General features: G+C 36.5%; 1 protein-coding gene across 3 annotated transcripts in view; it reads left to right on the forward strand.

Moving 5' to 3' along the window:
• Nucleotides 1-12,596, forward strand: part of LOC105267425 (monocarboxylate transporter 10) — a 46,317-nt gene extending 33,721 nt beyond the window's left edge. For all 3 annotated transcript variants that reach the window (XM_011306268.1, XM_011306269.1, XM_011306270.1), the window contains 6 exons: nt 1,816-1,984; nt 3,390-3,554; nt 5,413-5,698; nt 6,315-6,489; nt 9,686-9,892; nt 11,006-12,596. In XM_011306268.1, the coding sequence (XP_011304570.1) occupies nt 1,816-1,984; nt 3,390-3,554; nt 5,413-5,698; nt 6,315-6,489; nt 9,686-9,892; nt 11,006-11,490 (1,487 nt within the window). In that variant the 3' untranslated portion in view covers nt 11,491-12,596. The remainder of the gene's footprint in view (nt 1-1,815; nt 1,985-3,389; nt 3,555-5,412; nt 5,699-6,314; nt 6,490-9,685; nt 9,893-11,005) is intronic.
• Nucleotides 12,597-16,939: the final 4,343 nt, after the last annotated feature.

Consider the following 16,939-nt stretch of genomic DNA (forward strand, 5'->3'; position numbering starts at 1 on the left):
GATTACTTGGAATAGTATTTTTTAAGTCATCCTGAAGAGGATTGTTGCATATTCTTTATCGTGTCCTGGAATGAAAATTTATCTATCTCAGGTTTAAACATCCCTTCGGCCTTGATTTACCACGGAAATTTTCCACTACCTGTTGAAATGTTGGAGGCGAATCGCGTGGATTTTGCTCTCAAGTCAGGACACGAACTGGACGATGCATATTCATTCCCTGGGATACTACAGCCCTCATCGATCCTTCTCCATCGCTCATCCACGCCCACAACTTCCTGTTTGCCATACCCTCATTTGCCACTATTTGTTTTAATTACTCCAGAATATTTCCCTGAATTTTTGGCATTTATTCCCGGAAATTGATGGAGTGGATTATTCACGGGGAATTATTATTTATGACGAGCCCGTGGACTTGAGGAAACTGAGGAACAAACAGCTTTTAAACAAAAAAAAGAGGAAGTTTTCCATTTTTTTTTTATATTTGATTATTCGAGGGGTTCAGGACGGAATAGAGAGGAGATTTTTGAGACTTTTTTTTGCAAAGTCTCAGGTAAATCCTTCAGCTATGAGATCGATCTCAAAATATTTTTTTCGCTGAACTGAAGGCCACGTCCCTGAGTTCATTGGTCTGAAAATTAATTTCTCCCGGGTCACTCGATATTTTTTGTGCCAAATCCAAACAGCTGCTGGACACGTGATGAAAACCCAATAATTCTCAAATATCCAGTTTTGACCCAAATATGCATTCCAATTTTTTAGGTGAATAATCCAAATAAACTTTTAGTCTGAAAATCCATCGAAATTGAAGTTGAATGCATCGTATGATTTTCACGTTTTATTCAATTTGTTTAAACTCTGTTATTTATAATGATCCGAGATTGATGGGTGAATATTCGGATGAAAAATGAAGCAATGGTTGTTTTAAAAAATCGAGTGAAGAATTTTTCCATCCGATAATCCCAGCCCGAGGGGAATTATTCCAAAAATTCGACTCATCGTTCGATTAATTTTTTATTGCCATCGATTACATATTTATTTAGTGACCGATTTTTATGAACGTATAAATCATAAAGGAAAAATTGATGAATAATTGTAAATTTACGGATTCATTGTAAAGATAATATAAATATGAAAAAAAAAATCTCAAAAAATTCGTCTGATCTGAACTTTTAATGTCGAAATTCCGGTGAAACAATAATACCAGAAAAATTTCAGACGTGCCGGAAATTTCAATAAAAAAAAAATGTTCATCGAGGGGCTGGCATCACCGTACAATTGCTCTCCATAATGTATTTTACCCGATGGATTTATAGAGTTGAGCCAATTCTAGTGAATGCTACCACTTGAAAATCGAAATGGAATATCCAATGGGGATGACCACATTGAGCATTCACACCTCGTCCGACACTAAATCCAGCTGTTATCGTTGCCCGGGGAATTTTCAGGGCATAATGGCCACTGCACGAAGTCTCTCGACATTCGGTGAAACCCGATCTGATTTTTATTTTGAAATCGAGCGAAAAGTTCTTCAAGAATCAAAAAGTTGGGGGTCAACTGTCAAGGTTGTACGAAGGTCAAACCTCTTCAACTCTTTTAAACTCATAAAATCGTATGAATTTACTGACAGGTAGTGGGAGAATTTGTTTGACCCGTGGTGAAGGTCAAAGGATCAAGGCTCAAAGATTTGACCTTGAAAGAACGCGAAGAAGATTGTTTGACCCTTTGTATAGGCAAGGTCAACAAGAGCATTCACACTTTAAGGTCCGAAAAATGATTTATCAAATGAAATATCACAAATTTTGATTTTCATTGAAGCCTGGGCCGGAGCTTTGAGTGCTGCCGTATCCCGGGGCTCAGCACCTCTGGTTGTGGGTGCATGTCGTCGAGGGAGTACGAGACTCACTGCTGTAATTGGAGGTTTCATTTTTGCCCTGGCCTCCCTCTTCACTTCTTTTGCTCTTCACATGCATCAAGTAGTAATAAGGTACGTTGACTCATAATGAGAATTATTTGATCAAAGATCGGAACGACCTTTTCAATTTTCTGAGAGCCACTATAAGAGTCAAACGTAATCTCTACATTATTTCATTTTCAACGGACTTTTAGGGCAATTCAGTAATGGAATTGGAACATAAATTAGAGATGGAGGTCAAAGAAGTTTGTGCAGTAGACGTTAGGATCGCGTGAAGGTCAGTTGAAAGTCAAGGGGTTGTTTTGATTGTTTATGGGTTTAATATACGGATTTTCGATGGAATGGACTTGATAAACAGATAAAATAGACTAATCCCTCCAATTCGAATGATAAATATCTGGATTCTCCCCATCGATGGCTCAAAAATCGAAATATCCGTCGGAGCAATTGAAAGAGAAGAAATCTCCAGGTGTGGTCAGCCATGCGGAAATAAACCAGAGAAATCAAATAGAAATAAAATAATGCGATACAAGAGAAAACCGGAAACCCGTAAATTTCAGTTTATCGCTCCAACAAACTCTCGACAATCATAACCTGAAATTTTCACTCCACCAGAATAAATTATCGTACCGACATTGAGGCGGACAGAAAATAAATACAATAATTAGGGTAAACTGAATATTTAGATGAGCATTCGAGTTATAAATTGCCAACGGAGGAAAATTCAAACGAGAAGTTCATTCCGCGTTTTCCATAATTCTCCATCTCATTCGCAGTCTTAAAATAAATATATCTTATTTTCAAAAAATCGCGGGGCATTTGGTTCTCATTTATTTTCAGTCTCATGCAATATCTCAACTTGTGATTTATCACAGCCCGAGGAAATTACGAGAAAAACGAAAATATCGAATCCTTGGGAGTCCTCTGACCTCCGAGGAGCTGTGAATTTTAATTAAAGCTCATTAATGCTCATGAGAAGCATTAATTAAAAAGCTCCTCTTCAATATGAAAAAAAAAATCTATAAATGAATAATTATTCGGTATTAATCCAAATCAATGATTATTACGAATTAATAACTTTTGATTAACCGCAATTAAAAGCTCTCGATTAATCTCGATGAAGTCGGTCACTCATCGGTGATATCCACAAAAATAGAACAACGATTCGTGTTTATTTGCACTAGCAACTAGGGCAATATCGATGATAAAAAAAAAAAAGAGAAAGAAAGCATCACCCGGGGATTAGGAAAAACAAGGAAAATGGGGAGGGCGATGGGATGGAGGGGTGAAGTAACGAGGAAAAATGCATAGCACCAGAAGATAGCGATCCATTGGGGTGAAAGAACCTAACGAGAAAATCCCCAATACTCGGTTGACGCCGGTGTGTCGACTGTTTTTCCATCTGTACCGCAAAAGTTCATCTACCTCAAGTTATTTTCCACCGGGAGTTATCTCTATTTACATTTTTTAAATGCAGCTATGGTCTGGTGCTGGGAGCTGGTGCTGGACTTGTTCGGGAAACTGCTGGCTTGATTCTCGGTCATTACTTTAAAAAACGACGGGAATTCGTGGAGATGGTGGTGCAAGCTGGCACTGGTGTCGGTATAGCCCTCTTCAGCGTATTCTACAAGGAAGCCGTTGGGTGAGTCTTTTTTGAGACAACATGTCTCCCAGGATTTTTTTTTTTTTCAATTTTATTTAGGCATTAAAATCTCCGTTTATTGAGATTATTAAAAAAAAATTGTTAACCGGGTTGAGGTGCCATCCGCATCTTGAAGATGACGTTGATATATCGCCGGAAGTCCGAAGTCCGGGATGAATGTATTTTGTAATCTAGTTTATTTTATTTATTTTAATTAATTAATTAATTCTGTCATTTCGATCGTTTGGAAAGTTAATTAATTAGTTTTGATTCGGTAATTATTTCGAAAAGAAAATCACTGGCATGGTGAAATTGGCTGGGGGCATTTGGGGAACAATTGCCGTGACATTTTAGTAATTACGAGATGAAACTATCGTGAATTACGTCCTAATGAAAACACGGGGAAATTAATTTTTCTAGTTCGCGCTCGATCCATTAAATCCCTCTGACGTCTCATGCAATTTCCCAGATGATTCATCTTACCTTCACGGTCCATCGGCCGTTAATTCCACGTGGAATAAATCGCCCGACGTAATTCGCAAAAGTTCAATTCATAAATCCTCATTTGACCTGCACTCGTAAATGTTATTCCACCATTTGATGTTTATTCTTTGTAATGAAAATGCGGGGGATGGGATAAAAAAAAAATTGGGTGAAAAAAAATTGAATGAAATTGATGAAAACTCGATGAATGAAAAATATATGTAGGACCCACTGCCCACTCTCTTTTCATTTTTTTTTTCTTTTCATGCCGCAATCAGTTCTCATTAATTATCCAATTTTTTTTTAATTCCCTGGAGAAGATATCGATACGCGAGTGATTGACTCTCAATCAATGCCGAGAATTTTTTTTCAATTCTCGATTTCACTCGGTGAAAAATCGTCCGCGGAATTTTTCGTGGATTCGTGAAAATATATTTTAAATTTCCACTAGCTTTTTATGCGATCAAACGTGGGAAGTTGTTCCTCAATTCTCGATTCGTCTTACGGTTGTACAGCAAGTGGAAAAAAACTTGGACAGTCAGACACGTGCAGCAGTTCACAAAGTGGAATAAAAATAAAAAAATGAATAAATAAATAAAGTGGAGCGAAAGCCACTCGTGTGATCCCACGCGTTTCAGCTTCCGCCCACATCCACTGAAAAAAAATGAATAAAAAGGATATGAAGAAAAAAAAATGGGGAGGGAGATTTTTCACAGCTGAAGGCGCGGAATAATATATTTCCAGAGACGCAAATATAGGAGATAATACCGGGTGGAATATATCGTAGAAATATATAATATACAATGACTTGCGAAATTCATTTCTTGCCTTTAACGATTGAAATTTTATTCAATGCGAATTTCCAAACAATTGGAAAAATATGAAAATTCACCAGTCTCAATTACCTTTTGCAAAAAATTAATTAGTCATGTGTTCATTAATTAATCAACGAAGAGCGCGAATTTTTTCCCACGGGAAAAAATTTCCATGTCGGAAAATATTCTCTTAATATCTCAAATTAGAATAATTCATGAAAAAATATATAAAATGTATATTTCGAAAATATTTTGATATATTTTTTCTAAATCGTGAAAACAACAATATTAATATTATTTTTCCAGATAATAATAATTGAATTGTATGAAAAAAAAAATATATCAATTGAGTCGAAATTTTAAATTTCGAAAAATTCATTTAACAATTTCAATTTTCAATTCAGGTCCTCGCGAATTCATCAATTCAATATTAAATAAACAATAACAATTAACGAGTAATAATGTTATTTTTACTGAACGTCGAAATTTCTGCTCTCTGGGGATTCTCGAATAATAATGTTAGTGGAATGGAATAAGATTGTTTAAACAATTGATTTCAGAGGTCTTGGGTGGAGGCTGGGATTTCAGTCAGTGACTGGTGCCCTGTCGTTGACATTTTTCCTAGGATTAATCTACAGGAGTGCGTCGCTGTATCATCCCCAACGAAGAGCAATTGTTCACTTGAAAAATCAACGGACAAAAATAAAGGAGAAAAAAAATAGCGCTAATAAAATGCCACGACAGCCATTTGTGGACTTGAGCCCCTTAGGGAGTCGACCTGTGCGAATGCTGATGCTTGCTGCAGGCTCTGCAGCATTTGGACTCTACACTCCAGCTTTCTACATCGTAAGTTGAATACCAAAACGAACACGAGAGATTGAAAAAAAAAAAATGGGGTAAACTTTTTCATGCGAAATGGGTGAAACATTTTTCCCCCCGGAGGGGGATGAAAATTATTCAGAAACCCGGGAAACATGAATAGATGGAGGAGAATAAACTCAATTACAGCTTTTAAACTCTCGGTGGAGATGTAGAACAGAAATACGACCGACGGCAATGGGATGATTATTATTATTAACGAAAAAGCAATTTTTAAGAGAAAAAATGATACAGTGAGTGAAGTTGTGTGGAGAAAATTCCCATTGGGAGAACAATTTTTACGACGCCGTTAAATTTTTGAGTGAGAGAACACGTGTTGGTTTTCTTCCCTTTGGTCTGCCACCAGGAGTCGCATTTTGTAAGACAATCGAGGGTTTTACGATTCTCAACGGGTGGTAGATTGGATAAGAACTGATCGACACAGACTCCGTGCGAATCACACCAAGTGCAATTACAGTAGAATCCCGTTATAGTCGCACCACTCCTCAATTTATTTTTTTCCCGTACATTTTGATTCGCCAACTGACTTTAATTCCATGAAAAATAAATTCTCGTATTCGAATTTACTGTGATCTGCCTCCAGGTGCTCCAGGGATTCCAGAGTGGTTTGGAGATCAGCTCTCTGGTGCTGCTCCAGTCGTGTCTGGGTTTGGCAGCTGCTCTGGGATGTGCAGCATGGGGTTGTGTCACTGCTAGACCATCAGCCCAGTGTCTGGTGTCAAGGCAGTACCTCTGCCAGGGTGCACTAGTTGGAGTTGGTGAGTATCCGTATTATGGCATTCACCAATCAACACTCGGACGTCCGGTAATTCCGGTTGACTATAAACGGGATATATCCGGATCGTAAAGTGTATCGATAGCCTTATCCTCACTTCCGGCATCTTCGGGAGGGATGTAAGACATCTCGGGGATATTGGCAGCATCTCGCGACGTATATCACGCAAGTGTAAATTTTCATGCCTCATAACGTTTCAACGCTTCAGAATTTTCTCCAGTCATTCGATATTTTTGGATTAACACATCAGAAAAATTCTATTAATGGATTATTAATTTTTGGAATAAATAATCATGTGGCATTCCCACTGGAATTTTTTTTTTGTTGAATACAGAGGATTGAGCGCACGGTCTCGACACTTGATCGTACTAAACACCTAGATTCAGGTGATTTTCATTCTAAATTCTATATTATAAATCCCGAGCAGCTTTGAGTGGAAAAGAATCAAGTTTATCGCTTGTAGAGGAGTGAAAAGCACTGGAGAAGGTGTGAAAGGGTTGAAGCGAGATACTCCGGTCTGGACGAGGGGATTTGCAATTTCCTGAGTGAGATACCTGGTTTAGGGCGGAGATGATGCATTTTCGTGGTAGTATGGAGGAGGAAAGCTGTCACTCGCTTGAGAATTGAAGTGCCGGGACAAAGTGCATCTGGAATTGAAAATCAAAGAGATCCCGGGGCTGCATTAAACTGAAAATTTCGTGTCTCTCGCGAAATAAAGGAATCGTTATAAATGGCGAATAAAAATTTAGATTGAAAATATAAAAATTATAGAATTAATTAATTCAATTGATTGAGGGTCAAAGTGGTGGGTCAAAAGCCGTGAGAGGGATAAATGTAAAAAACGAATTTTTTTCTTCAATTTTTTTTATCGAATTTTTTATCGAGGAGAAAGGGGTGAATTATTAATGCAGATGGTGGAGTAAATGGTGGGGTATTCCGCGTGTTGTTCAACCCTTCCCCTGGGGCTTTCTCATTCAGTTTTCACCATTATTTGCTGAGCAAGTCCTTGAGCACTCGTGCTCAGAGAGGACCACCAACTTCCTCCAGTTGAGAGTGAGTGTTCATTTGAATTCAACCCGCATGCCTCAAACTCCGGGATATCATCCCTCCGCATTTCATTAACTCATTCCTCAAAATCAAAATTTAAATTCACGAGTTAATGAATCGTTTCGGGGCAAACAATAAATAGGGTCAGACGGTAATTCGTTTAATTCCCGGAGTGTGAAAAGTTTAACTCGGGTAAATGAAATACATAGTTTTGGGGGGGTGGCGGTGGGTGGTGCAGGCTGATCCCCGATGGAATGAAGTTGTGCTGCTAAATCCACTGAGAGGCGGATGACAGAGTCCCGTGAGTGTGAAACTCGACAGATCGGGTTATCCCTTCCCTCGTTTTCCTGAGATCCTGGGAGACTCCACTCGGGTGAATTGAGTTTTCCGACTCAGCGTCATCCAGGGTGCGCATTGCAATGTCAGAGCGGTGTCGGGAAATTTCCATTTTTTTTTTTGCAAACTATTTCTCGTGAACGAAATTTCATCGGATCATGACCACTAGAAATATTTTTCATTCAACGGACGAGAGTCATCATCATTCCCAGAATATATTTGATTAATGATTATTTAAAAAATTGACGAAGAATGGAATAATTTAATTGGTAATTCAGAGCTTTGCTGAATGAAAAAAAATTAAAAACATTTGTTTACATCACTTATTCAGTCGTGATAAAGGAGAAGTCTCAAGCAGAGAACAATCGTAAATCCCTGAAGAATGAAAAAGAACCTAGAAGAAGTGAGAATAAATGATAGCGGGTGTGCACATCCCTGTGGGAATTATGGATGCAGTGAAGAGAGTTGGTACCAGTGATAAGGAAAATTGTAAATTCAAAGTGCCCAGTAGAGACAATATTTCCATGAAAAATATTTACAATATCATAACAAGTGTATGAGAACGAGAGAAAAGATCTTGCAGGTGGCATTCCTTTCGATTTAAAATGTGATAAATCGAGAAGAGTTTGCACCGATCAAACAATTTTCTTTGTATTCATCAACTGGAGATTTTTTTTTTCTAAATATAAAATTGGCGTTTACCGGGAGGCTGGCACATCCTCCCATTTGGCAAGTATACAACCGCTACCGTTATGAATTGCAAATGAGCCAAGTGCAGTTGTGATCGTATGCAACCAGTTTCGGATGACATCCAATGGTTGTATTGCCGATTGAATAATTATCGTGTCACGTTTCGCGATCCGAGCGTTAAATTCAAGTCTAATTAGTAGTAATTGGAGGCTCCGAGGATCCAATTATCTTTGAAGTGGTGATAACGGGTTTTTAATTGCAAATATTATTGCCGGTTAGAAAACACTGAAATCCCTTTTTATTCATTTATACGTATGATTACAAAATTATCCATTAGAAAATAAAATAATTAGAGAATCGATTTTATCCCTCGTTACCAATTTATTCTCAATGGCAATGGGTTTCTGCTATTTAAAAATGAAGAGGATGGCCTCAGTTGAAGAAAATTGTTTTCTCCCCGTGGAAATCAGAGGAATTGAAAATTCTGGGTGTTAGTACAGCTAAAGTGCTAAAGTACTCCGTTCAATGGTTCCAGTGGAGATGAAATTTTGAAATGAAGTGGAATAGGGAGATAAGAGGTCTCAGTCTCTGGGACGTTAGCGAAAGTTACCAGAACTTTCCAAGGTAATAAAGTCATCACTCATGTTAAACCAGAAGATTCAAATCTCCTTGGGAGATAAAAATTTCAATTCTCCGGTGGACGGGCAGTGCATTTGCCAGCGTCTCAAATCGCTCAACTCTCCACTTTCCAATCACAAATAAAACCGTGAAATTTCGATTATTCCTCTTCTCACCATCTGCGCTACTTCCCGATATTTTCAATTTATGAATTTTCCAAATTGAATTCCAAAAAAATGTTCCACCCAAAATCCTTTCACCTCCCAAAAACCGATATATTCTTTAATTAAATAAATATTCAATATTCCATACATCAATATAACTATCAATAATAATATTAACGATATATAATATATTTATATTTCATATATTAATATTGCAATAATTATATCGGTATATTATTTAAAAAAAAAAATTTTTTATTTTTCTTTTTTGAGTTGGGATTGATGTGATTGGAGTGATAATGTTTAATAATGTTTCATTTTCAGCTCTTGCACAAATAGCACTTGGTAGTGTGGAGGGCCATCATGGGCTGGTATTAGCTTCTGGATTATACGGTGCCTCACTCGGTGGTGCCCTATACTCCCTCAAGATGTTAGCACTGGAGAGATTGCGTGCAAGACACTTTGCAAGATCTTGGGCACTTGTTCAAGCTGCCGAAGCCCTACCAATCCTTCTTGGAGTTCCTCTCACTGGTTAGTATGAATAATAAAGTCAAGGGATTGTACCTCCACCAGAAAATCACATCGACTATTTTTCCATATTGAACTGTCAATTATGCATGACCTTGATATCGATGTATTGATATATTCAATATATTCGACTCATTCTGAAGAACAAAAATGAGAATTTGAATTGTTTTGGGTTGAAATAACGCGATTAGAAAAAAATCTGCGGAAGAATTTTATATTTTTCGAGTTATAAAATCGGAAATCAATTATTTTATATAAATAAAAATTTGAAATTCAGTTTGAAATTGTTATAAGTGGTCAATAAATTAGCGGAAGCCATCGAGAAATGAAAATAAATACGCGAAACCCCTGGAGTTGAGTGGAGAGTGGAAAATTAGTCATCGCCATTGTAGACAATTGAAATTAATTACATCTGATCATCTCTCATGATGTAAATTAAAGCCAAGTGAGAGCGATGCTGAGACAAGTCGAAAGTCAACGAGAAAGTTCAAAACCTGGGAAATTTTTATTATTCACTGCCGTGTCGGAATTATTTGCTCAATCAGACTGTGGAACCCAGGTGTTGAGCGCATCCGTGAAGACTTAATGAACGGAAGAGAATGACATAATTAACAGAAAGACAATCCCACAGCTCTCGCATTACCATATCATTCAGATATATCTCACTCCACTTTAATTAAAACAAAATTCACGATAAGAGCCGATAAAAATTCACGTACTTTCCGGAGTTTCAATGAAATCTCTCATTCGGAAATAAGAGTGAAATTACGCGTTAAAGGATCGTTCGGTCGTGAATGATAAGGCCGTCGTCAAAGAGTCTGCGGAATTTACCCAGCAATTAGTTTTTTAAATAGTTGAGAAACAATTCAAGTTGGATATCGTTTGATTTTTCCGCGGAGTGTTGAAGTTGTAAAAACTTGTTAGAGCGCCTCTGGGGCCGTCTGATAAAATCCTTATCGCTATCTAAGTATTTCGAGAGGATTTAGTTGAGATTAAAATTAGGGAGAATCATCTTCAACTCGGATATATTGAAGATATCCATATTTGTGTATATTGGGTATTTTTTTTTGATAATTGATATAAATTTGATTGATCCTCCCTCCCCCTCCCCCTCAGGTTACATGAATGCAAGTATTCCACGTGTTGGTTACTACGCGTGCACATTGAGTTCCTTATGCGGTGCTGGTCTACTATTTCTGGTTGGCTGGGGTAGACAGCCGTCTTCACCAGTTCTCCATGCATCCCAATTGTCCCACGTTAGCCAACAACTGCCACCTCCATGCGCCTGTCCACCACCACCTAGACAGCGTTTGCCAAAGTCACAGTCACTCCACGTGCCCTTAGATATTGAACAGGAGATGAGAGATCAGCCCCAGACACCGCTTCATCATCAGTATCACGATATGCAAGAGCACAATTGCATACATGGAGAGCATCACTACTGCCAATCAATTCCTTATCATCATCATCATCATCATCATGCCCTGAGGCCGAGCAAGAGTGTACCTGAAGGACTTCATGGTAATCATGATACTTATCGACCCAGACCTAGACGTTATCGTGATGTCACTGTTATCGAGCAAATCACCACCAGTGTATGAATATTATTACCATTTTTCACTCTCCGAGATCGTGGTTCTGAGAATAAAGTGGATTTTATCCCTCCTTTACCCCCTTTTTTAATCATATATTTATTTATTTATTTATTTATCTATCAAGGACACATCCAGCATTTAGCACCATTTTTTTAAACTCCAGTGTCGGCATTTTTATTGGTTAATAATTAATAATTAATGGACAATCAATCATTGCTGGTGGGAAAATATAAGAATAATAATGATGGAACATTTTCTCTTTACCATCCTGACCATTTCTATGGTTGCGGGGAATAAGCGAATTTAAAATGTGAAACCAGGGATTATTCCCTTGTTTATATTTAATGAGGATTTTTTTTTTATCTCGTTTTGTACTGAGAACGGACAACACACCGGGCCAAAGATACAAAATAACCACAGAAACGATACTGCATTTACCACAAAACAGAGTGAACATTTCTGTTTATCCAGGGATGGTGGCCTTTCTGCTTATGATTTTTTTTTCATTGAATTTTAATATCCGCGTAACGAAGAGATGTGCTTGCAGTTTGAATCCACTGAGAAAACAATGAATTTTTAAAATCAAATGTTCGCTGACTTGAGTAAAATGCTATTACTCCAGTCGAGTGACTTTCAGGGGATCTTAATTAGGTATTAATTATAACAATCACCAGGAGGGGTGGGTCATGTTATTTCTCATTATCTTCTAGAGCAATTCAATTATTACGATTGAAAACTCGACTGGAATTTATTACTTATATTTATTAGGGAATGACTACATGATTCTCGCGGGTAAAGTACATTTTTTTCTCAGTGTCCGAATGCCTCTGGTTGTACATTACGAGAAATTAAAATTATATCGGAGAATGTGTTCGCTGGCTGGGCACTTGAACCCTTCGAATTCAACTCAAACCAAAAAATTAATATTTATGAATAGATGATACGTTAATTCCTCGATTATACTGGTTACCGAATTTTGTAAAGATCGAGTGGAGGTGCAGTAGATTGCGTGATTAAATCCAATTTATAGACATTGAACACTGATATATACTATATTAAATATTTATTAATGCAATGCGTTAATAGTTGATAATGAAAATTTATCGAATCGAGCAGGCAATCTCATGTTTATATTTACGTGTGTGAAATAATTTTAGAGAATAATCCGATGTTATTTCCTTGGGAATTCTATTCTTTGATTTTATAATAATTTGGATTGTTGATTTTTTAAATCATCGAGTTATCACGAATGCAATTACAAACAAAAATCAATTGAATAATTCGGTGAGAGAATGGACCAAAAATGACTGACGTGAGCGCCGCCATTTTAGGTGCCGCAAAGGATTTCAAAAATGGCGGTATCCCACCTCGCGTTTTTAAATAATTATTAAAAACACTCATGATTATAAAATTACTCTCACCGCACTGCATCGTAATTCCGAAAAATGAATAATTTTTTTAAACTGCTTACTTGAAATATTAGAAAGACGAAATAAAATCTGGAACCGAAAAGTTTCTTCTGTGGGCAAGGGCTTCCTTTTATCGACGATAAATATTCGCAGAAGTTCCAGAGAATTCCAAGATTTCAATAGATTCACGGAATTCTCAGTGACTGGCATAAACAATTCGGAATTTAATATGTAGAAAACGTAAAGCAAGAGTTTGAGAGCCTTCGGAGGGTGTTATTGATCAGAAAGGGAGAGGCAAAAAAGGGGAGCGATTAGGGTGAGGGCAGAGGGCATCTTAAAGCGATTTCACAGAAGACGAAATTCGAAATAAAATTCGATAAAACCGAATGACTAACAATTTTCTTCGATGAAAAGCAATAAAAAATCTGATTCATTTGGGAAATTCTCAGGTTTGAAAAACGCACAAAATTTTCTGGTGATTTTTCTCTGTGATTCATTGCAGAATCACATCCTCGAGCACTCGAACGAGAATGATTCAATGAGAGTGAGAATCAATGCAATTAGCACAGCAAACGAAAGTGATTATGAAACTGTACCGAGGCCATTGGCTGAGAGAAACGATGGGACTCGAGAGAAATACAATTGCGATAGTTGTTTGGCTAGGCGCGTCGGTTGAATCCATTTTAAAGTGAGAACAATGAGCAAAAGAGTAAAACGTGTGAAAGAATTTCTAAATCGTTATCGGATTGTCTTTCAAGTTCTTTTTTCTTTCCTTTACGTTATCTCTAATCTATGGCTTTATCACTATCGAGTCTAGTGCACGGGTTCGAGTGTAGATCTAAAATTAAATTTGTTATTGAAAAAACTGCTCTACTCTTACGGTAAATTAAAAAATCATTGAAAACTCAAAAAAAAAAATTATAGAAAATTCGAATTTTTTCATTTCAATTGAATTATCATTTCAGTTTTTCACAGCAACAATTTTTATAAATCATAGGAAAATTATTCTGTAGAAATAAACCCAGAAATCTCAATTTCCGGAAAATATGCATTTTGCTTTTTCATGAATAGCTCGTCATCTACCAGAGATACGGAATTTATTGTTTAAACTTTTTTGGAGTTCTCGTTTTTCTCCACAAAAACTCTCCCCACAAAAATAATTCCACCTCCATTGCCTCACGAGATATTCATAAAAAACGGATGGCAATATTGATTCAGCGTTTTGTAATTACGAAGTATTTGTTGTAATTCTCATATTTTCTACGCAATGTTAATTAATAAAAAAAAAATTTATGCGGTGGGAGGATATTCTGTTGAAAAAAAAAATGCGGAATTGAAGTTTCATTCCAGCAATTTATGTTGCAAGTGCAATTTTATTCAATACCAGAGCGGCAGGCAAATTGTTTACATTGTACACGACATTCGAGGGAGTTGGCACACGTGTTTGTTGTCAAACGTTGGCAATCGATACTTGGCCGATGTTTGTCGACAAACGTCAAAGAAACAGTTTGCCAAAACGAAAAAGTGGCGATACGTATTGAAAGCCGGAGGGCTCCGACAGTTTTGTGAAATAGCGTCGACAATTAAATTTAAAAATTGTTGAAAAAATCGCGCAGACGGAATACTTTGAGATTGACATTCCACTTGACATGTCAATCCCCATCCTTTAGCACCAGAATCCCATCCCATACCTCCAGTCATAAGAGTTGGACAGTGTAAAATAATATAATAATACTAATACTATATTGAAATATTAAGTTATTATTTTTTTTTTTCAATTTCTGATATGATATCCAGTTTTTCAATGGAATAAAATGCTTTATGTTAATGAAAAATAAATCGAAAATTATAATGAACGCCTGTGGTTGGAGCGACCAACGTAATTACTCAAATTTTCATATTGAAATAACTAAACCTTAATAAACAATAAGAAAGTAGCTAGGGATACCAATCAGCGTTTACGAAATCATTAACGAAACGTAAGAATTCCAAAAAAATAGACATGTAAACAGTGACAAGGGATCAATGCACGTGATTTGAGATGTTTTTTCGAATTTTAGATACGATTGATTAAAAAAAACGTGCAATGTCAATTCTTTAGTCGAATGTGACTCGTGTAATCGGATAACTCAACGAATTTACACATTTAATTACACGTGTGAGTACGCTAATTAATGAGTGCATTGAGTTTTGCGGGAGTTTTATAAAATGTGATTCTATCGATCTAGTAACTAGGACCAATTGCAAAGGGTTAAGGAAATTAGTCTGTCGATTTGCACAATTTGGCGATGAGCCATCGTAATTCAGAGATTCGAAATCATTTTAATCAAAAGTGTGAGAGAATTTTAAGACTTGAGGATGTGCAAGTGAATAATCACGAGAACAAATTGTGAGAAAAATATAATTACAGAGAGAATTGAAAAAAAAAATCATGAATTGTCAGAGAATAGAAAGAAAATTTGAATTTTCTTAATAATGAAATATAAAAATATAAAAATATTGCGCAATGGGATGTTTTGATGATTCCAAAGATTTTTCAAGAGTTGTGACAAAAAATTGTAAAGAAAATAAACAATTAACTCACGTTTGGGTGAAAACCACTGCATACCGAGAGCTCTTCCACTCGCATATCCTCAAAGTAATTCATCAAAGTGAGATCCATTTTTCTAAACTGCTTTCGTGCTGGCAAATGCTCGTGTTTGAATGACAGACTGTCGTGTCAGAATTACTCGTTTTGCTCCAATTCATTTCTCCACGTGCTGTGGTACCTGTGATACATTTCGTTGAATGCATTCTGTTTTTCATTTCCACTGAAAATTTCTCACGCCAACTGCAACAATCAAATGTGTTGGTGAATAAATAACTGTATAAATACAAACAGCGAGTCATTGAATTGTCAACAGATAGTGAGATTAATGGAGCCATGTGAAATGTATGGGTGTGATGTGTGAGAGTTTAATTTACAGAAATCCACAGAGAGATGAACAATTTTCAAGCGATTTTATTGTCATCAGAGGCATTATGAACATAGTTAAAATCATAAGTGGGTGAATTGCTGATGCCTTGTGGAAAGAGCGTGAAGATGCTTTTTTATTTGTAACCGATAATTAAATGTAAACGAATTTTTACTCGTTAATGTCTTCATATCTAAGAGTAATGCAAATCTCAATTTTAGAAACGAGTCTTTATCACTTTTTTCTTTGTCGTTTTCGCAGGATAAATAATCATTCGGAATTCAATTTTTTGGATTGACAAAGCACGAGTGATAAAAAAATTCTATAAACATTATTATAAATGTTTATATTATTGTGTATGGAAAAATGTAGAAATTTAATGGAGAGTCCAGAGGAATTCTGTTTTGTTGCACCGAATGATTTTTACAGAAAAAAAATTGCATCTTCTCTTATTGGCATTTTTTTCATTTAAACTTTGAAATTCTGTTTTGCAGAGTGCGGGAATTTCCAAAATTATGAATATATGCTCAAATAACCCTCAAAGTTCTGGGAAAACGAAAATAAAATTATAAAAATTCACAGAAAAAAATATGCGTGAGTACTTTGTCCTAGAATATTCCATTTTCAATGCGATATCGATGAGAAATCGATTGCCACCCGATTCAATGATCTGTAATGATTAAATGGAATGATAGAACGTTTACATTTTGTATATTTGATCTTGTAATTCTCGATTACAATCTTGATCGCTTTGAAAACGGAATATAGTGGAAAATTCAGGAAAATTCTTGGATACCACCGCAGGAGTAAAGATACTCTTGCATATTTTTTTCATGTGAATACTTTTTCTCAGATTCATCCTTGAAGACCGGTCGAGCAATCGCCATTCATTGAGGTATTCTCATTCCCCTTCAATTCCAACCAGAAAATAAAATAATGACCGGCATGTAACAGCACTGTGCGTGCGTAGCGGTATTAATCTCGCAAATATTGAGACAACATGTAGAAAATAAAATAGCATCCGGATCCGCTAATTTTCGTTACAAATCCGGTGAATTCACTCTGTTATTGAAAGAAAATCGTTCGCAGTCA

Source organism: Fopius arisanus, unplaced genomic scaffold (genome assembly GCF_000806365.1).
Source record: "Fopius arisanus strain USDA-PBARC FA_bdor unplaced genomic scaffold, ASM80636v1 scaffold00046, whole genome shotgun sequence".
In the NCBI taxonomy this organism is placed as follows: domain Eukaryota; kingdom Metazoa; phylum Arthropoda; class Insecta; order Hymenoptera; family Braconidae; genus Fopius; species Fopius arisanus.